Genomic DNA, 25,088 nt, shown 5'->3' with positions numbered 1-25,088 from the left:
ATAATGTTATTTGTAAAATGCAGACTTACTGAATCAATAAGTTTCTTGGTCTCAATAGCCTAAGAAGTAGTGCTAAGCCATAAGGACACATTGCTATTCTTTTCCACAATTGTTCTATTCCCAAATGTAAGAAGCATCAATAAGTTAATCATAAATGTGTTACCAATATCATTCTCCCATTTAAAAAGTCAATTACATATCCAATAAATACCCCTTCACTGATTACTCAGAAAAGAAACAAACAAATTGAGATAATTTCTCAAAACAGGATAAACTATCTTCTCAGAATAGGACAACAAAAAATATTACTTCTAAAGTTTATTCTCTTCTATCTCCTAACCAACTCATCATTTTATTTTCATTAGTCATTTTAAAAGGCATGATTCTGTATTTAAAAAATTATAAGGCCAACTACCTGACATATATAAGTGTCACCTAAAATATATGTTTTACAATGTTTTTGGATACCGATAATACTACCAGAGTGTAGGTTTAAATTGAAATGTAGTGCCATTAAGATGCTTTGGGACACTGTTTTGTTGTTAGTTTAATTCATTCTGGTTAAAGCAGATGTCTGACTATCAACCAAAGTTTTCTGAAATAATGTAAATTAGCAGTGGTGTTTGCTTTACTTTCTACATGATGATAAACCACAGATTAAACTATCCATGGTGAGTCTTAAATATAACCAATAAACAATCTTTGGCTGCTATTAGACCATGAAATTTACAAGGCTTAATTATATCAAGCTGTTTATGAGAGTTTGTAAGCTATATAATCTCCTTTTCCCTGTAACATGTGCAGATATTTGTGCTTTATCTCTATCTGTTTATCTGACAAGTTTGGGAGAGTAAAGGAAGGAGGAAAGAGAAACAAGGCAAGAAAGAAAAAAGGGGAGAACAGATTGATATATACACACTTCAAGAATAATGAATCTGTTTCTAACTTTAGTGAATAGTGCCTTAAGAATTTTTTAATATCATTTTTATCACAGTACTCTTCTCTTATGCATTTAATTGCAAAATAATTTGTGACTATACACACTGCATGAATTTTAAAAAAATGTTGGAGACATACAGAAATGGAGTTTGGTCAGTGTTAGTCAAGGCTAGGCTTTAAATTCAGCCACAACTTTTAGATCTTCAAACTAAAAACTAGCTCTCACATATCAAATATAGGTTTATTTTCTTTATATACTCAACATATTATTATTTTTAAAGGGAGTTTCAGTATTTCTCCAACAAAACATATCTTACATTATTATGAGGGACTGCAAAGGTAAGAACACCATTACTATTTGATATACTCTGTTAATATTAAATGTTAGCGTATTTCCAAAGGACCCTCTTGCATAAGTTAACAGAAAGTGTTATAAAAATTGCAATTATTGTTCAAAAAGTGGATGCTTTTAAATATAACTTATTTTATAATTAAAAATAATGTTGCCAATCATAAATTTATTCTTCTTCATTTTTTTAAAATAATAGAATCAGTGATAATAATAATTGCAATTTAATATATGCTTTTATAAGCCAGATACTTTACTTACATACATACTTCCATACACACACACACACACACACACACACACACACATGCACATACAAATACATAAGTATATGTGGATACAAAGATTCATACACTCACACCTACACTGTTAAACATTACAATTTTCTTGTAAGGTAATTATAATAACCCCCTATTTACAGATTAGGAAACTTAAACTCAGGGAAACTAAGGTGACTTAAATGGAGCTATATGTACTTGAGCCTGAATTTTATTTTAGCCTACTTGATTACAAAGTCCTGATGGCAAGTGGATGTTTCTCTAAGAAAATAAAAAGCCAAATAAAGCTGTAGTTTTGTTGTTGTTGTTGTTTTGTTTTTTTTTATGTGATGCTGGGGATTGAACTCACAACCTTGTGCATGCGAGACAATCTCTCTACCAACTGAGTTATGTCCCTAGCCCAAGGCTATAGTTTTAATGATAAAAATAAATTCCCAATGAATTCATGAGAAATTAATGTGCTATGCATAATGCACAGGTTATTGAAACATGTCTTAACAAAAATATCCAAAAATTTTTCTAAATATAAATATAGATTAATAAAATCATTTCCCATTTTGGTAGTGAAAATTTAATATTATTAAACATCTTTAATGTAATATAATTTATCTACATAAATCACTCATTTGAAGTATACAATGTAATTATTTTTAATATATTTGAGTTGGAAAGCTATCAGAATAAACTGATTTTACATTTTTATTGCACATGTGAAACTCTGAAAATATCAAGTCATTCCCTTCATCTACATAGCTCTTGCCGGGCACAGCATCCCAATTCTTTTCCCACTATGTAGTGAAGAGTGCATTCCCTGTATTTAAAGATTTGCTTATTCTGAACATTTAATATAAATGGGAACCCTCAATATGTTGTCCATTGTGATTGACTTTTTTCATTTAACACAATATTTTTAAAGTTTATCCATTTTCACCATGTATTACTACTTTACTTTTATTGTCAAATAATATTCCATTATATAGATATGTCCCTTTTCATTTATCTTGTCATCAATTGATGGATATTGGGTGTTTCTACTTTTGGGCTAACATAAATAAAATCGATTTGAGCACTGGTAGGTATTGAAATGTGGACATATATATTAATTTTTATTGGGTAAATATTTACAGAGTGGAATTGCTGGGCCAAATGGCTGCTGTTTAACATTCTGAAAATCTATAAAACTACATTCATTCTCCAGTAGCAAGGTGACCATTTAATATTGCCACAAACAATGTGACAGTTATGATTCCTTCACATCCTCATTATTTGTTAATATTTTTAATGTAGCCATACTAGAGGATGAAGTCATTATATATTATAAAGTTACCTTTGGGTATGTAATGTAAGCTGTGGAAATTTTGATACCTCTTTGGTTCTAATAAGAACTGACGACCAACATTTGACTTTAGGTACAACATTTCGTTGCACTTTTAAAATAACAGGAAAGTAGTCCTGTTGATGTCTAATACAATTCTAGTATGGATAATTCCTTTATAGAAAAATTTATATTCAACTCCCAGAATTCTTATATATGGTGATAATTTTATGTCCATTGATAGGATTCCTGGGTGATAAAATGATGACCTAAATAAACCCATTTTGTAATATACATAAACAGAAAACATGCTCTTGGGTTTTAATAAAATAATTTATAACTACACATATGTGCTGTCCATATACGTATTAGATGATTAACTTAATATGTCTTTGAAAAATTCATTTTCATTATCTTTATTATTCCTTACTGGCCAAACTATAATCAAACACACATAGTGATAATACATCCAGTAAGTAAATGTCATACAGAAAGGTTCATGTCAAATTTATAATAATGTTTTACAATACTAAACAATAGGTGCTTAGAAAAATACTCCAAAGTATGACTTTTGAGTAGGGTTAAGTGGCTATAAATTGTGAACAAATGTATAAAATAAATCTGTGCATATATCTTGTAGATACTATCAAGTTTAATAGTTTCTTGTCTACTCCCTATCTTGAATAAGTATTTTTTAAATCAACAATAATTTTTCTACTCAAATACTTATAGTGGTGAGATGAAGAAGTGAAAATAAAGATATCTGCTTATAACTAATAAAAAGTACCCCTTTTAGAACTTCTCTTAAGCTAATAAGTTGGGAGCCACATGCAAGATATAGTAGATGATTTACAACAATTTCAGATCATACAATCTGATTTAAATTCTTTTTAAGAGTTTGGCTATTCTTTTACTACTAAAAATTTTTTGGTTGATTATAATTTTTTTAACTTATTCCACACTTTTAGAACCATCTCACCAATTTTCTACTTCAGATTTTCTCTCTCAGCCAATTTTCTGGGGTTTAATTCCTTCTCAATTCTCTCCTTGCTCATATTAATTCCTTATCCTTTCTTCCAAACAACTCATCTACTGCTTTTTAAGTTGTATACACGAGATTGGGAGGAAGGTGCTATAAAATCTTGATATGATTTTACTCTTTAAGTAAAAAATTACTGTTCAAAGTATTTATATTTTTGGTAATATTGAAATAACTAAAATTTAAATGAACTGATTAGTTTAGATGATAATACCAAAGTATTTAGCACCAAATTTCTAAAACAATCTAGTTTGAAATATTGTTATGTCAATGCCAATCTTTGCTATAATTATCTTCTGATAGTATCCTATTGAATGGCTTCACTGAATATTCCAATGAATAAAAGTATGAGAGATCAAGAGAATAAATGAAAACAGAGAAAAATGGAAATAAATGCCCATTTTTAACAGTGCAATTTAATTTAGCAGAGTACTATTTTTTAAAAAAGTTATATTTAGTTCTTTAAATGGATTTTTTAAAATTTCAGATTATTGTGTCCAAATGTTATTCTAAGTAGATCTTTGTGAGTATATGTCAGTCAGACAAAAAGATATCATTAAACAAACATCAGAAAATAATGATTCTTTATAAGCATTGCAAATTGATGGCCAAATAAACAACATCTCAAAATGCTTTGTGTGTGAGTATGTGTTTTGTATATAATAATAAATTCAATAGCCCTAATAACATCTCATAGAAAAACTCATCATAATCCATCAAACAAAATATGAGTTACCTCTATCTTTATCAAAATAGCATTTATTTAACCTCCAAAAAACATTTTATCTCTAACTGTATCTCCTTCCATTGATATGATTATCTACTTTTTAGAAATGCAAGCAATTATTATCGTTGTTAAAGATTTCAGACACATGATACTTCAGTGTCAGTATAATAAAAGAATTAAACACAGGGGAGAAAAAGGAGAAATGTCTATTATGTGGATGATTATAATATTTATTAAATGGTTTTATTGTAGACGTACTCTAAGTGGGTGAGATCAAGCAGTAAAAATTTAAGAATCATGCTAATCTCAAAAATTAGTGTAAAAGACTTCCAAGACAAAAAATGTACTATATTGAACTTTATAAAAATTTATGGAAAATAGCTAATAATATTTCTCTAATGTCTGGCTCACGTCAGTTTATACTAGATTTTTTAAAAAATTCAATAAAGCATATAGGAAGGTAGCACTAGCAAATAAACTCAAACTTGAAACAGCAGTTAACGTGAATGAGAAGTCATGTGGTGAGTAGGACCTGGGAGAGACCATACATGTTAAAATGAAAGCAATAAACAGCAGTAACAGAAAGTAGAATAACAAAGACAGATATGATAATAAAAAGCAAGATATATATTTTGATATGCAAAAATGCTGCATGTTGTGTAAAAATTCATTGCTTATTTATTTACTTTTCTAAGAATATGGGATTAAGCCATGAGGGGAATAGGTTAAATTCATTTCAACTTCTCAGGTAAACACCATGGACTAAATAAAGGTTCTCTGAATCCCTGCTTCTTCAATGAGCAAAATATCACTGTGTAGATGTTGGGTTGGATAAACTACAAAAACTAGAGGTAAACATTTTTCCATGTATTTTAAATGCCTTTCCGTAGACAATTTATTTAAAATGTACAACTGAGGTATTAAAACACTTCATGTCTGCCTGTGATAGAATTTTAATGTAAATTTCCCTATTCTCTTCTTGCTTTCATCTATTTTTCCCTTTTCTCAATATCTGTTTTGCTTTGTGGAGGGGTTGGAAATAATGATAATTATAAAACTGAACTATTAGGGCCTGCTTAAATCAGTGACTGGGAAATAAATTAGCTTCTATTCCCACAAAGTAATAATATCAGTAAGTGAGACCTTCCAGTTATGGTGCAGGAAATTAAAGCCATGATGGCTAAAGCTTTAAAAAGTCACAAGAGACTGTATATTATTGATTCAAAGAAAGACAGATTTCTACTATCCAGAAATATTACATTCTGTCTCAAAATGAATGATTAAAAAAAACCAAGCAAACAAGTTGAATCAGCTCAGTAACAGGAATATATGCAAATGACTAAAAAGAAAATAAAATCAATACTAAACAAAAACAAAAGCAAATCAGGACCTTCAAGAGAACGAAATTGAACTGTTTAAAACAAATATTTGAAATAATATAATGTTAATTTCTTAGAGGGAGAATTCATTAATCAAAATGTAAAATCCTGAGGTCCAGGAAGAGTAACTGTTTATGTGGGTTTGTTAGCAGTTTAATAGAAATATAAAATTAATGGTGATGAATGCACAACAATAGGTACATAACAAAAACAATCAAAGTATATGCATTAAAGAAGTTTTACAGTATGTGAATTATGTCAATAAACAAATTCTTTGTTTTAATCTATGATGAGTCTAATGGCTGTCACCTATGATATCTTTAGAGACAACTCAGATTTTTTCATATCTTAGTTTATTTTCACAACTATTTCTGAGATCCACAGAATAAACTGAGTTTTAACTAAAATTCACAAAGCCAGATTAAAAAATACTTGTTATTAATTGCATTCAGACAAACGGTGTTATATAGCCTGTTGCTGTACTCAAGGGGGAAAAAAAGACCTCAACAAAATTTAGATGGTCTTCTTTTAATTGTATCAGTGCCTATACACCAACACATATGGTATTTTTATTATGCTCCCCCAAATTCTGGCATCCTCTCCTTGGTGCTTCCTCTTTATGGATCCTCATTTCTGGGAAGCAAGCTGCTTTATTGCCATCATGTTCAGGCTGCTGAATATTGGTAGAAAGTCATGAAATTTGGCTTAACTTCTGTACAAATTGATGTTATCTAACCTCATCTGAGCCTTCAATGCTGCTTGGAAATCTTTTTATTAAAGTCTAATTGACTCCTGAACACATTTTTCCATAGTGCTCACTTTACAGCTTTTCAAATCTGTCCTTTCAATGTGACCTCACCTATTCCCTCAATAAAAATCCTCACTGTCTACTTGATGGAAACTTTTCTCTGCTTCAAAATTTACCTTATCATTTGTAGGGAGTACTTCATTTGAAATAAACCTGACTTTCATTATCACTTGTCTGAAACTATCTTAGCTGTATAACCATGGCAAGGCAATTAATTTATGTGGTCCTTGATTTTCTAATCTGTAAAATTAATACCATGTACTTGGTGAGTTTTATTCATTTGTTTTTGAATTTTTTTTTTTTTTTTTTTGGCAGTGCTGGGGATTTGACTCAAGGCATTGCACATGCTAGGCAAGCACTCTATCACTGAGCTACATCCCCAGACCTATCTTAAGAAAGGTCTTGTTAAATTGCTGAGACTGTCCTTGAAAGAGTGACCCTCCTGCCTCAGCCTTCCATGTGCTGGGACTATAGGCATGCAGCACCAAACCCTTCTACTTGGTGAATTTTAAAGCCACGTTCAATATTAAATAAAAGTCTTTCTAATCTTGTGCTTAGTATTTTGTACTTCCCCCAAGACCTTTCCCTTTCATTCAGCCTATACATACTGAATACAAATAAGGCACAAGGCATTTTTTTTTCTCTGTTAATCTCCTATCAATTTGATTCTTCTCACCTTAAACATGCTTAAGACTTCATCTTCTAAAATCCTTCTTCATTATTGCAATTGCACAAGTTAACGGTTTTACTACTTTTCAATCAAATTACTGCAGGATATGGATAATACTTGAAGACTTTGCTTTCTTATGACTAACGTATCTTTTTATACCTTCAATTTGGCTTCTGTTTCTGGCACTTTCTCAAAACAGCTGTTGCAAAGGTCAAATGATTTTTTTTTTTTTTTGATGCTCATCCTACTCGAACTATCCCTGACATAAATCATCACTGGTTTTGAACCACCATCTTGAAACTTTTTCACTTTCCTTGACCCTCAAAGTCCGGTTCTATTTCTGGGGTGCTGTTTTTCTCCTCTCTTTCTTTACTTTTCTGTTCCTTTCCTGGTCTATGTCCCAAACATGGATATCCATCAGTGATCTCGTTTGATCTTTATTTTTCTTCTACTGAAAGCCTCACTCATCCTTGGATCTTAATAGTTTATGTGGATTATAAAAACTTTTTAACTGAACTCTTTCAGTAGCTGGACATCTCTATTTGTTGGTCTCACTAACCTAAAGTTATATTGAAATTAAAATTCATCACTACACTCCAAAACCCACGTAAGAGGAAGAAAAAAAGACGGGGGGGGGGGGAATGCAACCTGTTCTAGCTCTTAGAATTCTTCCATTAATGATATAAAAAGTTTTCTAGTGATTAGGAGTCACATGACAGGGAAAAAAATGTCACTTGTGTCGGGAACTGCTCTGTCCTCTGAAAACCCACAGCTTTTCATATACTTAGCTCTTTATTGTACAAATATCTCAAGTATCTGAAAAACAACAAAATTATCATTCTTATCATTACCTGAGGTTATGATCTAGAAAACATATGCTGTTTTAAAACAGCATCAAAATTAGTCTCAAGCCATTTTTTCCCACCTCACAACAAAAATGCAATCATACATTGAATTATATCCGTTCGCTTTTCCAGATCCTTCCTTTAATTCTGTGAGTTAATACAAAGACCGAGAGAATCCAATGAAAGCTCATTTCAACTAGATTTAAAGAGAAGAAGAAAAGAGAGAGAAAACCATCCACTCACACTTTGTCTGTCCCATAACTCCTGTAATCCACAGCCGCAGACACAGCCACAATCAGTGCGGGCATCCCATAGCCCACCAAGTAGAAGTACTTCCTCCGTGAGTGCTCACTCTCGAAAACCTCCACCAGCATAATGTAGAGCTGCACACCCTCCAAGAACATCCAGGTGAAGGCAGCCAGGAAGAAGAAATGTAAGAGGGCAGCGAATATGGCACAGGCGATCTGGGAAGATGAGCAGAGTCAGTCAAATATCTGCCACGTTGAGTGTGTGTCAATGGCAAAAAACTGACGTGAGTGTTTATCAACATTGCCATAGTAAGGTAGACCTGCAGAAGTCATCCAGAGAAGATCTTTAAAATACAAGTGTTAAACACGAATTAAATATGGTATAATCTTTGAAATCTGTACTTAATACCAATAATGGCTTAGGGATGGCAACATAGCATCAGAATAAGGACAAACTACAACACTTAGGAAAAAATTCTAGTAAGAGCCTATGGATAATTACCACTAAGCTTAGTCTAAAGATTTTAAAAATAGATTTCAGGAGTTTTTTTTTCCTGGTTAGTCATGTGTGAACTAATATAGTAAATTGTGTTTTTGTTGTTATCCTTTGAGGCCAGCAATTTAACCCAGGGCCTCAGGTGTGCAAGGCAAGAGCTCTACCATTGAGCTAGATCCCCAGCTCTACGTTATTTAATTGTAAAGAAGGGAGAAACATTAAAACCAAGGGGAATAAATTTTATTAAAATTAAACAATATAATTAATGATAATCTTTTATGATGAGATTACTAATTATTAGTAATTGCTTCTTTATTGATTCCCTGCCTTGCTTCTTTCCTGGTATTTTTGTCAATGTACTATGTATCACTCTAAACAAGATTAGTCAAATGAAGCAACAGTTCTTATTTATTTATTTATTTGTTTGTTTATCTTTCTATTTATTTATTTATATTAGCACACACATGACTAGGACCAGGAGAAAAAAAATAATCCTGGAAGCTATTTTAAAAATATTTATTTATTTATTGGTACCAGGGATTGAAGCAAGGGTTGTTCTACTATTAAGCTACATCATCAGTCTTTTTCTTATTTTTTTAATTCTTGAGACAGGGTCTCAGTAAGTTGCCTGGGTTGACTTTGAACTTGTGATCTTCCTGCTTTAGCCTCTTGAGTAGCTGGATTAGAGCCATGTGCTACTTCATCTGGCATTTATATATAAGGTACTGTAAATTTCTGCTGACCATCTATTAATTTTCCGTTCTCATTTCAGCTCCTGAAATTCTCACTGCTTTGAGTTCTTGCTTTTTACATGAAGTGTTGACTAAATTATATAACTCCTATTAACAAACATCAGCACCTTATAGAAATTTTTAAGAATAAGATTAATTTATTGATAAGTCTGGTCCTAAAGAAATGTGACAAGCAGGCATAGTGGTATACACCTTTAATTAATCCCAGTGACTTAGAGGCTGAAGTAGGAGGATCACATGATCAAGGCCAGCCTGGGCAACTTAGTGAGACTCTATTTCAAAATAAAACATAAAAAGGACTGGAGATATGATCAGTGGTTTTGTGCCCCTTGGTTAATCCCCAGTACCAAAACAAACAAACAAACAAACAACAACAACAACAACAAAAAAAAACCAGGGATGGGGATAGAAAAATGTGACAAAGGGTAGGTCACTGTCACTGGGATAGAAAGATGACATGAAGGACATATGAAAGAGAGAGAAATCAGGTCTCAAGCCTTAGATAGATGTAGAAGAGGATACCTAATCAGCAATAAAAGGAAAGATAAGTTTGGTTGAGCTTCACTATACCCAGGTTTTTTCATATCAATCACTATTTTTTAATGCCTATTTTTTACTTATAGGTGGACACATATCTTTATTTTATTTCATTTTTTATATGGTGCTGAGGATCCAACCCAGGGCCTCGCACGTGCTAGGCATGCACTCTACCTCTGAGACACAATCCCAGCCCCTCAATCACTATTCTTTATGTGACTCATCAAAAACCACATTTGTGCAGTAGACAATATTTAGTGAAGCTCATCATACCATATGTAATGTCAGGAAGCAAAAATAAAAATAATATTTCTAAATGAAAAGAAATCAAATAGTATTTAAATTGCAGGTTAACAAAAGAATAACATAATCTCTTCTTGAAAAAAACACAATTTTTCATTTATTGCCTTTTAGAGTTAGAACTTCAGCTATTAATTTTTGTTATTGTAGGGCTTTACTTTTTTGGGTAAAGGAATGTATACTTTGATTGCTTATTCATATATATACATTTAGGGACAAAATTGCCACATAAGTGTATGATAACCAATTACAAATATATTCACCATAATTGTACCTTTTCAGTCATTAATCATGAATGTGTAATCACAGATATGAATCCAGCTGCATTTGTACTATAAAGTACACCATGCATATAGGCAAATACTAAAGAACAGTATTAAGTGAATGAATTATTTATTATACTCAAAAGTCTTTCCTTTCCATTGCAGTTTTAATCATGAAAACAAACTAGTACCATAATTATCAATCTTAAACAGAAAGGGCCTCAAAAAATTTTAAGTGGTCACAAAATCTATGTAATGTAAGATGTTGTCTATTGTTTATACATTTTGTTTGGTTTTACCAAAAACAGTTGGCTAGTTCTGTTTGTTTTTTTCTTTGTTTGTTTCTTCCTTCTTTCCTCAGTAATGACTAAACGTAGGAAATATTCAAGAATGAAGCTGGCATTTAAAGAGGTGAACTGTATCCAACGAAATAAAAAGTACCAAACAAAATTTGGGAAAAGCATATATATTCTAAAAATAACCTATAGTTTTTACTCTTTGCCAAAATGTGTCAATTAGAAAAACTATTTTTGAGATGCAAAATGTAAGATAATATTAGCTATCTTTTCAAGATTATAAAGCTGAAAAAATAACTATTCTGTTTGAAAAGATATTTCTCCATTCTCCAAATGACCTTATTAAACATTCTCCAAGATTCAACACTACAATTTTAAAAATTAAGAAAAAGATAATGAAGATATGTAGTTCTTCAGAAAGATGTTTATGAGAAAGGAAAGAAAATTTTGGAAGTAATGTAAATCTTATTCAGAATAGTATGGCCATTTCTGAAGATAGTTTGTTAATTTCTCCCAGAACTAAACATATTCTTATGATATGATCCAGTAATTACACTCCTCGATATTTACCTAAAGTAGTTGGAAATATGGTTGTTCAAAAACCTGCATATGAGATGTTTATAGTATCTTTATTCATAATTATCCAAATATGGAAGCAACCAAGATGTCTGTCAGTAGGTAAATGGATAAATAAAGTGGTACATTAGACATTTTGGACTGCTATTCAGTACTATGAAGAAATGAGCTATCTTGTCTCCAAAAGACATGGAGAAAACTTCAATGTAAATTACTAAGTGAAAAAATCAAATCTGAAAAAGCTACAAACTACATGATTCCAACTGGATAATATTTCAGCAAAGGCAAAACTATGGAGACAATACAAATAATTAGTGGTTGCCATGACTTCAAAGGGAGGGAGGAATGACCACAGGAAGTACAGAGAATTTTCAAGTCAATGGAAACATTTTGTATGATATTTTAAGGGTAAATATACAGATCTATGCATTTGTCCAAACTCATAAAATATATAAACACCTACAGTGACTTCTAACAAATTATGAACTATGGACTTTCAATAATAATAATAATATGTCAATATGGGTTGGTGAACTGTCACAAATGTATCATTTGGGTGGAGGATATTGATAAAGGAGGAGACTATGCATATGTGAAAGCAAATGATCACTGGAAAATCTCTGTTTTACTGAAAAATCAAAACCTGCTCTAATAAAAAAAAATAAGCAAAAAAATAAAAAATAAAAGATGTGCATCTCATTCACAATATTTACTAGTATTTTATGACAGTGGAACATGAAAAATGAAAAACTTGAGTAACATCTGAAAAGTACTATCTATTAAATGAAAGAAAATATACTTTCAATCATAATTATTTTCAGTATTGGCAATATGGAAAACTGGAAGTCAAAGAATTCTTTACTAATGTCAATGGAGGTGGCTTACTGGTTGGTCAGTTCGGTTGATTCCAATGAGGAAGAGCAGCTCTGCTACAAAAAGGCTGATGCAGAGGTTCTTGTGGATGGTGTTACGGTCACTCTGGAGCCCGCGGAAAAAGCAAAATGTGAAGATGCAGATCAGGAGACAAACAAGAGACAGCAAAATTCCAACCCATGTAATCACATCCAAAAGAAGGTCATGGACTGCATCACTGTGCTGAAAACACAATAGGAAAAAAAAAAAAGTTGTAATCATCATAACCAATTATAAAGTTTCATATGTGCCTGGATTCAGGAAACATGATCTTAATAACCCACAAAATATCCTTTATCAATAAATAAAATTTCTCTTTCACAAATAGAGCATTTCATCTTTCCTCTGAAGTGTGAATCACTTGCATCTTCACCAATGTCAATAGCATTTGCTGCTTTCTTAGCAAATGCATTTCAGGATAGTAATAGCTGACTCATATCCATTTAATTTGGCCAAAGATTTCAAGAAAAAACTTTGGTTTTCTAACTTATATTACTTTTAAAATTAATTTTCATACAGCTCCCTCTGGGGAATACTCTATTTAAAAAAACCAAGCTACACACTTAAGGAAATGGTGTCTCAATTCAATTTTGAATCACTTCAGGATTGTTTTTGTATGTGAAATATATAATTCTTATGTTCTATAAATTCTTTATCAGAATTTACAAGTTGAGTTCATAAAAGTATGCATTTTTATAAAAATCCCCAGTTAATTCTCATGAATAGTCACATATGTGTACCATTTATTTAGTGGGAAGATCTAAAAGAAAGAGGATATTCATTGGATTTATATTCATATTGAATGGCTTAAGGAGATCAGGAAATTTGATCCTTGAAGGGGTTTAAATGAATGAAACCTATTATATGTAGATGGAAAGTAAGTATTCTGAATCACTATGCCTAATAACAGAATAAAGCAGATAATAGAGCTAAGAAACAAGAAAAAGTTCACAAATACACTTCTGTGCTTCATGACACTGCCATTTTGGGCTATGATAAGAAGGTCATGGACTACCTCATTCCTTGGTCTGTCCATTATTACATTTTTGTATTTAGTCTCTGTCCATTCTGTTTTAGTTTGCCCCCATGCAAACTAAAAACCCATTCCTCAAGGTTTTAGAATTCAGGGTCTCCCACCATAGCCGTGTGCCAAGGTGGTAGAGCAGAGTTGAGAAACTCTCTATGATAGTCCATTACTTTTATCTTCCTAGGTTTCCTGCAAAGCCCTAAATACCTAACTTCTATCAGTAGAGGACTAGATAAGTAAATAAAGTTAAAATGTGTAATTCTTAAGTAGAAAATCAGTATATTAGACTTATTGTTACAAACATGGATAATTCTCAAAAATCTAATATAAGGTTTACTTAAAAAAATAGCAACCAGCAAAAGAATATAAACAGGATGAGATCATTTATTAAAAAAAATTTAAAAGACACAAATTGATGACATTATTTTTTTATGAACATATGCAAAAGTATAAACATGTACTTAGAAAAACTCTGAGTGGATAACAATAGATATGTTCCTAATGGGATCCATTTTTTCAATTGTGTAGATCACACATTGATTTAGGATGGAAGTGACCAATTAATTACTGTCCACACCAACCGAGGTGAGTACTCTTGTTAAAATTGCATAAATATCTAAGCCTTCTGTTTATTGTCTTTCACTTCAAACTTCAAGCTTTCAAAGATTATTTGGAATGTAGAAATTATCAGAAGTGAACCTCCAGGCTGCAATCAGAATCATAATATTTCTTATGCTGCTGGATATGACTTAGTTATTGGATGAAAACTTCTAGAACTGTCCGTGAAACAGTTCTGAAATATTTCTGTATAACTCTAGAGTGTAAATCTCCAAAGAAACACAAATCGTGAAAGAAAACCACATGAAACTGTGTTAACTGCTTTGTTCTCCAGGAGATACTTCTAGAGTAGGGTTGGGTCTCTGACAGCTCAAAATTACTTTTACTATTTGAGAACGGAGAATGGTTATTGCTACTGGGTTCTCTGAACAGAGAGCTATTTGCTCTCTTGTTTGATTCAAAGAAAAGACGCTGCAATTGAGGATCAAGCACCAATATGCAGCACAGCAGTCTCCAATAATGGAAAAATATATATAGCAGGTTTAATACCTTCTCAAATATATCCTAAAGACTTTAAATACCAAAGGAAAGGGAAAAGGAAGGGGGGCAGGTGTAGTGTAAGAGAGAGGATGAAACAGAAAAAAATAAAATAAATAAAAGCTCCCAAAATCTTTCAGTAGCCGCGATACTAAAATGTGTTACTTGGTGTCTTAGTAGGTCCTTCAGAAACCCCATGCAAAGTTATTGAGAGAAGAATACCAGATCTCAAAATGTCACAAACAAAAGTAAAAAAAAAAAAAAAAAAAAAAAACATTCAAACACAGAAGAAAGGTGATGAATACTGGGATCTGATATAACTCAAAATGTAAATTTTATCAGTAAGATGAAAGGAAAAGAACAATGGACATTAACTGTTAATAAGAGATGAAAGTTTAAAGAGCCTTGTTTATAGTAGCCTTCTATCTATAATCATTAACTTCCAGGAGGCTAGTGCTTGAAAGCAAACAAACAAACAAAAACAACAACAACAAAACTCCTTTCAAGAGATTGCCCAATTAAGTAAAACTCTTAGGAAAAGATGTAACAATGTGTTAATGGAACAAGTATTCCTATTTCTGAAGTTCCCTGCTTGTGAGAACTATGTAATTCAATTCCTGTAAAATGGTTTATACACACTCTCATGCACCTAAAGAACAAGGATCATATTCATCTTCTAGAAATATGCATGACACAGAAATATGCTTTGTAAATATTTTCTTTTAACTAATTATATACCCTACTCCTTTCAGAACAAATTCCTGAGGGTTGAACTCTTGGTATAGCTTCAACATCCATCCAATCTCCACTTAGATATTTAATGTTATTAAATATTATATGTCAAAAACTGACCTTATCCTGTTCTCTTTTCTCCTACAACCCTCTAATCTGCTTTTCCCTCTGATCCCCCCCATGTCAGGAAACAGCAACTTCATTATTTAAAGTATTCTGGACAAAAACTTAGGAGTCTTATTGATTTCTGTATTTCTTTCACACACAGAAAAACCTTTTAATTGGTTGAGAGATCTTATAGATTAGATTCTACCTTCTAAATCTGACAGTTGCTCATAACATAAACTGTACCAACTTCATTGAAACCACCTGATATTTTTATAGCTTCCTAATTAATTAATTTCTATTGTCATTGTTATCCAGTATATTCAGCAGAGCAGAGACATTCTTTTCAAATAAATGTTCAACAACATCACAAAGCCTTCAGTGTCTCCTACCTCAATGAGAATACCAACCAACCAACTAACCAACCAACCAACCAACCACTGGAAGTCTTTACAAAGACCCAGGCAGTCCTATGAGATTTCTACCCTTCTAGCATTGTTGTCTTGCTCTATCTCTCATAGACATTGCAGCCCAGAATCTTTGCATTTGATGTGGCCTTGGCTGGAGTAGTCTCCCAGTAAGCCATATTTGCTTGGCTTACTTGCCCTCCTTTCCTTCACAAATACCACCTTGTCACAGAGGGCTTTGAGTTGCTCTATCTAAAATTATAAACACCTTTCCCCCATTCTCTCTTTATTGCTTTCTTTGCAATATTTTCTGCTCAGCACCTACCTGAACTCTATATTTTATTAATTTTCCTTTTTTAACTTTCTGTTTCCCGCTCCCCTGCTAGGAAGTAAGCTCCAAATAATTTTTTTTTTTTAATCACCAATCAACCAGCTGTTAGAAAACCAGATGCTAGATTCACAATTAATGGGTTGATTGAGGATGTGAATCTTGAGTCTTTCTTTAATTCTCCTCCTTTCCTCTTCCTCCTCCTCCTCCTCCTCCTCCTTCTCTTCCCCCTTCCCCCTTCCCCCTTTGAACTAGGCAAAGCCAGAGGCACTTTACCACTGATCTACATCCTGAGTCCTTTTTATCTTTTGTTGTGAAACAAGATTTCATTAAGTTGCTTAGGGCTTTGCTAAATTGCTGAGGCTGGCCTTGAATTTGTGATCCTCCCAAGTTGCTGAGATTACAGGCATGTGCCACTGTGCCCAGGATAATTATTTTTCTATTCTACAGTGGATTTAGATTACAAATTGTAAGTTGTATCGTACTGCCCATTGTACAAACTTTGGAACTCTTCGGTTCCCCAATCACTTGTACTAAAATTTTGAGTGTATTGTGGCACCTACTTGGGAGGCTGAGGCAGGAAGATTACTTTAGCACAGTTGTTCAAGGCCAGCCTGGGCAACACAGCAAGACTCAGTCTCAAAGGGGGAAACATACACACACACACACACACACACACACACACACACGTATGTATGTAAAATAAAATAAATGTTTGAATAAAAGATGAAGAAAATTAGAGCTGGAGAATTATACGTTGGTTGCATTTTAATGTCATAAGATATACTGAAATGTGAAGCCGTCAAATCATTATAAAAACAGAGGTAAAAGTATAATTGTAAATAAGAGAATATCAGAGTAACTCTTGGGAGATTTTACCTTTTCCCCCCCATTGAGTAATTGCTACCTTGAACAAACTATAGAGAAGCTCCTCAACTTATGGTACGATTACATCCAAGAGGCCTATCTTCAATGGAAAACATCATAAACTGAAATGCATTTACAGAACATCATAATTTAGTGACACAGTACTCTGTAGAGTGTGGGTTGTTCACCCTAGTGGTGATGTGGCTCCCTGGGAACTGTGGCTTCCTGCCACCACCCAACATTATGAAAATTAATCATACCACATATTACTAGCCTGGGAAGTGATCAAAATTCAAAATTCATAGGACAGTTTCCAGTGAATAAGCACTGCTTTTGCACCATCTTAAAGTTGAACAAATCATTAAATAGAGCCATAATCATAAATTCTGCACTGTCTATCATTTACTTTTTGAGTATTAGAAGCCTCAACCACTTAGGAGTATCAGAGTCTTCAGGTTGTTGTGTTAAAGTAAGAAAGCCAGTATTTCTATTTCTAATTAGAATACAGTCTGTATTTTTATATTCAAAACCAAATTTCATTTACATAATCAAAATTCTATAATCATAATGTTAGTAATATTTTAACTAAGGACACCAAACATCATTCGAAAGTAGTTTATATTATTAATATTTGTGCATCTGATATATTAAGGCCACAAAATGCCCACAGAATCTGCAGATAACATGTTTTAAGTTTAGAATTTGAATTTCCCTTTCATTACTGTTTATGACTTTTAAATAATAATGTAGGAAGGGACACACTTTCATCTATACATGCATCCTTAACTTATAAATAAAAAAAGATAAGTAACAAAGACTTTCATTTAAAATTTCTTTTCTAGGATTTTACCTTAAACCAGTACAACTTATTGCAAAGAATGCTTAGGAAACACAATAAATAAAAATAAGTAAACAACAAAAAAATAAAGTCATGAAAAATAAGCTTCCTAAGAGAAGATGGAGAGTTTTGACAGAAAACCTTGGAGGAAAATGGTAGAATAATTCATCCAAAGGGTTTTAGAATTTCAATGCTTCTACACTCTCAAAATGAAACTTGCATGAAATGATATTTACTTTTCAGATTTTTATGAAGTTTCTGTTCCTATTTGAAATGCCAAATGTTTTGTAAGATCTACAGGAAGTTTTTGATTTTTCTTTTATTTTTATCTCAACCAATCTGTTTTGTCTTGTCACTGAGGATTGCTCATGGGGTACTCAAATACCACAAAAAGAAGAGAGATGGGGAAAGATGGTTTAAATATTTCATCCCTCATGAAAGCCACTCCATCCGTGCAAAATTCAAATACGCCAGTACATACACATATTTAAGGAAACTAAGGCCAAGTTCATAAAATAGGTAATTGTGACTTTTCATGATTTATATAACTCAATCTAAGTACAGAAAGACTGCATGAGGGAATTATGAAATTTATAACTTCATCAAAAAAATGAGTTGGCAAACAGGATAGAGAAATAACTTTTTCTTTTCCTTTTCATGTTAAATGTTTCTACATAAGACATGAACTCTACTCATTAACTTTGAATCCCTCTAAGATAATTGTTTTTCTTTTATAAAAAACAATTTTAAGAGAATTGCATTTTCCAAATACTGCTTAGGCAATCATAATAATTATGAACTATAGTCCAGTAATTAATTATTAAGAAGCTGTTTTACTTTCTGCATAACTTTCTGTATGATAATGCATTACTTAAATATTGTTTGTTAAAGCACAAAAATATGACTTTTAAACCACCTCTTAAGTGTATCGTGAACTGATTATTTTTAGTACAGCTAATATGAGGATTTTTATGCAAACGTGAACATTTGCTTTATTACTAATGTATCACATAAGCATAAAACATTGATTTGAACTGTTTCACTGAAGCCAGGAGGATTCCGTAAAGCCTATTTTCTAATAAATGTGGCATGAACTCTGTGAAATAAATTCCTGCCATTTTTCTAAATCTTGGGAAGGAGACTGCCAGACAAAAAGGTCATCTCACAAGCTCCTGGGAAAGTAAAGGTATCAATGGTGTGAAGAAATTTAAAATTTCCTTTGCAGAACAAGACGAAAAGTCTCAGTTGAGAAACACATTAAGAAGGACAATACAATTCTGTTTTTCATTTTTTAAATAGTTAATTAATCAAAACACTTAATCATTACTAAAAAAAGGAATAGTAGCAAGTAAGAACTCAAAAGTTTCCTACTCCCCAACTGTCCTTTGGATTCAATAGAACTTACTCAGCAAAATCTCTTTAGTTACAGAGGTATAATATAGCTTACTCTAATGTATTTGTGATTTTTTTTCTGTGAATAAGAAAGAAAATGCTTTTCACCACATTGGTGAACTGTATCCACAACTTTTAAAACAATGGAAACAGAAAAGGAAATAATAAAAACATGGGAACTAAGTATTTCACAGTAGCTCAAAGTTAAATTCAGGTACAAGTAAAAAAAAAAGGATTAAATATGATTATATATGAATAATTGGAGATCAATTGGAAATTTTTAAAGAAAATAAAACCATCAAGCAATAGTGGAAAAGATTTTAGAAATATCTGGGGTATGATAAAAACATTAAATAAAGGTAGGAAGATGGAAAATTTCATTCTTCGCATTTCTGAGTTAAATAAAATTATTAATAATAGTTAACATATAACTTTTAAAATGTCAGATTTTATCAGAAGCTCTTAAAACTGAATCACAGAGAATAAATAATTTACCAACATCATTCACTTATTATGCAGTGGAGATATGATTAACATGGAATAGCCAACCACACTGGGTTTTGCTCAGTAACAGTCCTACTTGCAACACTAAATTTTTGCATTCTGATAAAACCTTCTTCAAGTCAAGAAAAGCCCTTGATATCAAAGAGAAGTACAGAAGGATGAAAAATATAAAATCCATACAACAGTCTAAAAAATCATCTGAACACCATTTTTAGTGAATGGATGCTGTGTTGGTTTGCATGATTTGTGGTTCCTAATGTACTGGATCATGCATTGTTGCATTATTTTTGGTGAAATAAATATGCAAATTAAATGTATTGTGATAAGGAGCTCCTCTTTGACTTTTCCTGTGAGTAAACTGTTGGATTTTGTATCAAAATTGGATTATTTTAGTTTTATATTATGACTATTGTGACTGTGTTTCCTAATAATTCAATGATGAAAATGAGTGATGATGTTATTAAAGCTCACAGGACAATACTAAAAAAGAAGTACTAAACAACTGCAGTGCCACCATTATGTAAAATTAAAACACACTGATAAAAAGATATAGACACAAGAAACTAGAAAAGACAGAAACCCAAATCTGAGCATACTGGAAAATATGCACAATGAATTTTGGAGGAGGTTTGGGATAGATGATATGAACGTACATATGAAAACTGAATCTCTCAAGTCTGGTATGGCAGGTAAGTTTTTGTATGTTTGTTTTTAAAAAATTACCTCCCTGCAGAAGGCACCAATTCTCTGTTGAAAATAGTGGTCTTTGAATTAGCTGGATTTACCATAAGAATAGCATGCATTATTGTCTAGGTCCCTTGATTGTTCTATGCCCCTGAATATAGCTGCTTTTCCTGATTTGGTTGCAACCAAAATGCCCTGAGGCTTAAAAAAAAAAAAAGTGGGGAATATGATAACCAATGTATAGAGCTGACTGTGTCAGCTCTTATCCTTTCTACAGTATATCAAATGATGTTTTGAATCATGGAAAAAAATGTGTTTCCTCTAGTTCTTAGGCACTTTAGAAGCTACAAAAGAATTAGCATCTTCTACAAATATGAAGCTTTTACTAATCTAAAGATTTTACTACTCTATCTCCATACCTAACCATGTAAAATGTAAATTTGGAAAATATTATTCAGCCTATGATTTTTCTTTTTTACAGAAGAAAATAAATAGTTCTTATTCACTGAATATCCTGCACAACTTTACACAATAATCATACAAAGTGATGTGATTTGCATACATGTGATATTGAAGCTTCACAATGAAAATTTTTTGGTCACTTCTATTTTCTCAGAATGTGAAGAAGCACTTAATGAGCTTTTTGACATTCTAGAAATGGAAGGGGGTAGTCTCCTGGCATTTTTTTTTTACAAGATGGCCATCAAGATGACTGGCCATAGACAAGAATTTAAAATACCGGCTTTCTATATTTTCAAAGTGTAAGGAAAAATCATATCTCTAATTTTAAAATACATAACAGATGAGAATGGAGAAAAAGATTATACACTACAAAAGACACTTATATGATGTTGTTTGAGGTTATGTGTTGGTTAGTATAATAACTCATGCAGTAAGAAATGTGATTCATTTTGGGAATTTAAGACCTTTTCCCAAAAATGTCACCAGAAAAGGACAGCCTAGTTAAACAAAACTTTCTTGTGTCTTTACTAACATATTTAGAATGTGATCTCAATTTCAGAAGGTAAAATCATGTGCTTTTAAACTATTATTCTTGATGTATTTTAACATGTTGACATTTAATGTGCTTGAAAGTATTCAAAACCGGTGGACATTATAGACATGGTCAATCTAATATGTGATTTCACAGATGCAAAGGATCTCATGAACATATTGGTGGTGTACCAAAACAAGCCTGCAGATACATAGTAGATGGGCATTGTTTGAGAGCTGGCAACTAATTTCTGCAAGTCTAAAAAGTGACTAAGTAAAGCTATTAAGTAACCATAAGTATTCCATGTTCAAAGATTTTAGCGGAGAAGACAATTAGTTTGATATTATCATACTGAAATGACATAAGGAATGAATATGAGTTCTATAAGCAGAATTGCAAGTCAAAGTGAATCTTACTTTTTATTATACTGTGTTTTATCTCTATAAAAAAGAAAAGAAGGGAAAAGACAAAAAGAAACATGTCAATTATTTTATTTAAAAATAGATAATATCTATTTAATTACTATCTTGCTTAGTAAAGACTTTGAAAAAAGTCTTATATTTATGTATCTTAAAAATACCCAATATAGTCTAAGAGTTTTAATATCAAAAGAAGACAAAAACATTAAAATAAATTGCTGTTTATGACAGAAACATAATAATATATTTATGCTAATAGTCCTACTCTTAACTACCACTAAATATTATTAATTGCCACTGTTAAATAGTAAGGACACAAATTATTTATTTTGTATCAAGAATAATTTTGGCTTTGCAGGGCTATTTCCCACTGGCTCTCTAAAGTTAGTCACCCTAAGTAGTAGCCAAATCACAAATGATTGCCTATATTTCCTTTTGTGAATCAATTTTACAAAGTCCCTTAGAATTGAAAGAAGCTGGATTTTGTGAATGCAAATGTCCTGACTATCTTTTTGTTGTAATTATTAAACCCAGAGGTTTTATTAAAACAATGTTTTCTTAGCAAACTTCCCAATTCTCAGAGAAAATGGCTAACTTCTAAGTTTACTTGCTTTAAGCACAGGCACACTGGTTTAGAATATACTTTTTAAAGGGTTTGGGTGGTAGGGATGGGGGAGAAAATATGAAGTTTAGGGAAAGGACAGCACTGAAATACTAGACTTGAGTAAACTAGATCTTTTTCTTTACCATTTTATCAGGATTCTCACAGTCATTCCCTTTGGCACATAAGAAAGATAAATTTATCATAGTGAGAAAGACTAATTTTAAATTAGAGACACATTGAATTAAGTTAAAAGTAATTGTTCATACATCGACTATAAAAGCCACATAACAGAGAATACACTCAGTTAAAAACTATTCAGTAAATATTGGTAGATTCATTATCAGAACATTTGTGAGGGTCAGCTACTAAATAAAGCAATATGAATGAAATTATGAACACATACACTTGCACATGCACACACAAGTTCTTTTTTTCTTCCTTTATTCCATTTTCATAGCTCTAAGCAACTTCAGGGAAAAATAAAAGGAATCTTCATTAGGCTTTCTTTTTTCCAGTCTCATGTATAAATTCATTAAATTTTATGCAGAATAGAGATCTTCCAGATATTAATCCTGAGGATAATTATCCCATAGGCTTAGAGATAATTACTTGAGATAATAGTAAATTTTTTTAAATTACATCTTAAAAATTCCATGAATTGGTTTTTTCCATCAACAAGTAACCCACTATAGATCCTTGAATAGTAATGTTCACCTCATAATGATACAGAGAGTAAACCAGCAGTCCCCTTTAATTGTATGTAACAAGGCATTCAAAGTGGTTTAGTGCAGCATATTTTGTTCAAATGGTTTTAAACTCTTATTTATACAAGTTGTCCGAACTGCCTATCTTAAAATGTTATATAAGTAACTATTCTGGAAACTCTAGCCTAATTTCTCTAGAGTCTGGGAGTTCTCTCGCTTTATCACTTTACTAGACACAGTGAAATGAAATAGACCAGGAGAAAAGGAAAAGAATCACTGAACTGTCTCCATGTTAAATAAAGTAAAATGTGATCTGGAACAAACAGAATACAGTTAATAAACACCTCAACTGATTCTCAAAAAGAACAGTACAAGCAATGGAGAATGTGTTTAGACATGAGGTACAAAGGTTTTTGTTTGTTTCTTTTGTTAGTTTGGTTGGTTATACCTTCATAAGCATAGGTAAATCAGGTGAGTAGAACCATTATTTAAATTTTTTTAAAAAAATTTCTTCAGTTGTACAATGGTAAAATAATCTCACTAATAAGGAATAAACTAAATCGATGGAAAGATATTTAGTATTAACATTAATTTATGATTGTACTGAAATTCAGAAGTTGTGATATTGGGAGGGTTCGCAATGTCTGTGTGACCACATTTTGAAGTATTGGAAAGTCATATGGGTACTAGCTCTCTGAGTAGGTTACCAATTCTCTTTCTTCCTGCCCCACCTAGAAATAAGAAGAGAGAATCTATAGAATTTTCTTTTTCTCCCCTCAATAATGTCTCCTGCTTATAGCAACTTCTCTAGAAATGAAACACAAGAGGATCTAGACAATTAGTGGTCCATTGTAGATGAGAAGAAATAATATGAAGCAGAATTCTTCATTTCCTGTTAAGTAACACAAAATGCTCAAAGGAACCTTTAAGTTGAGGCTCACATTCCAGGAGCCCTGGTGGTAGGAAGACAATTCTCCCATTACACTTATTTGCATTTTGAAAAACCCATTGCTTGCAAGTGAATTAAATTCTAAGTACTCTCTGTGACTTGGGAAATGTGAGCATTTTGTATGGGGGAGGGAGAGTGGATAGGCTAGGAAGGTGAAACTGGTAGTTGTTACTCTTCTTATTAAATAAAAGGGGTGTGTCATTTCTTGGTGACCTGTACAAAAATTTAACCAGTGCTGGAAATTCATAAATTGGAAGGCCCAATTGTGTGAAGGAAACATTTAATACACTGTTCAATGGAAAATCCAAAAGTAATTCTTGGTTCTAGAAGACTATTGATTTTTTTTATAAAGTTAATATTAAAGATATAATCCAAATTGTACAGTTTTGAAACCACTTTTTTTCATGAGATTTTTCATATTTGGTAAGTATTTAAGCTGCAAATTATTTAGTAAATATACCAGTTCAGTGCTCCATATAAAATTATAATTTTTTTCAAATATTTTTTAGTTGTAGTTGGACATGATATCCTTATTTTATTTTTTATATGGTGCTGAGGATTGAACCCAGCACCCTGAATGCACTAGGTGAGCACTCTACCACTGAGGCACAACCCCAGCCCCTAAATGATAATTCTTAATCTCTAACTCTACCTTAATCCTACCATATTATAAATAATAAAATGCAATATGAGCATAAAAATACGAGAGT

At 32.0% G+C, this 25,088-nt stretch overlaps 1 protein-coding gene across 2 annotated transcripts in view; it reads right to left on the bottom strand.

The window, feature by feature from the left end:
- Nucleotides 1-25,088, bottom strand: part of ADGRL3 (adhesion G protein-coupled receptor L3) — a 788,620-nt gene that overhangs the window by 76,766 nt on the left and 686,766 nt on the right. For both annotated transcript variants that reach the window (XM_081302961.1, XM_081302962.1), the window contains 2 exons: nt 12,703-12,912; nt 8,593-8,813 (listed from right to left, as the gene is read on the bottom strand). In XM_081302961.1, coding sequence (XP_081159087.1) covers nt 8,593-8,813; nt 12,703-12,912 — 431 coding nt within the window. The remainder of the gene's footprint in view (nt 1-8,592; nt 8,814-12,702; nt 12,913-25,088) is intronic.

This window comes from Spermophilus citellus (genome assembly GCF_964194105.1).
Source record: "Spermophilus citellus genome assembly, chromosome: 8".
In the NCBI taxonomy this organism is placed as follows: Eukaryota; Metazoa; Chordata; class Mammalia; order Rodentia; family Sciuridae; genus Spermophilus; species Spermophilus citellus.
The sequence above is the reverse complement of the archived record's forward strand: the minus strand, read 5'-3'. Positions and strand labels throughout refer to the sequence as shown.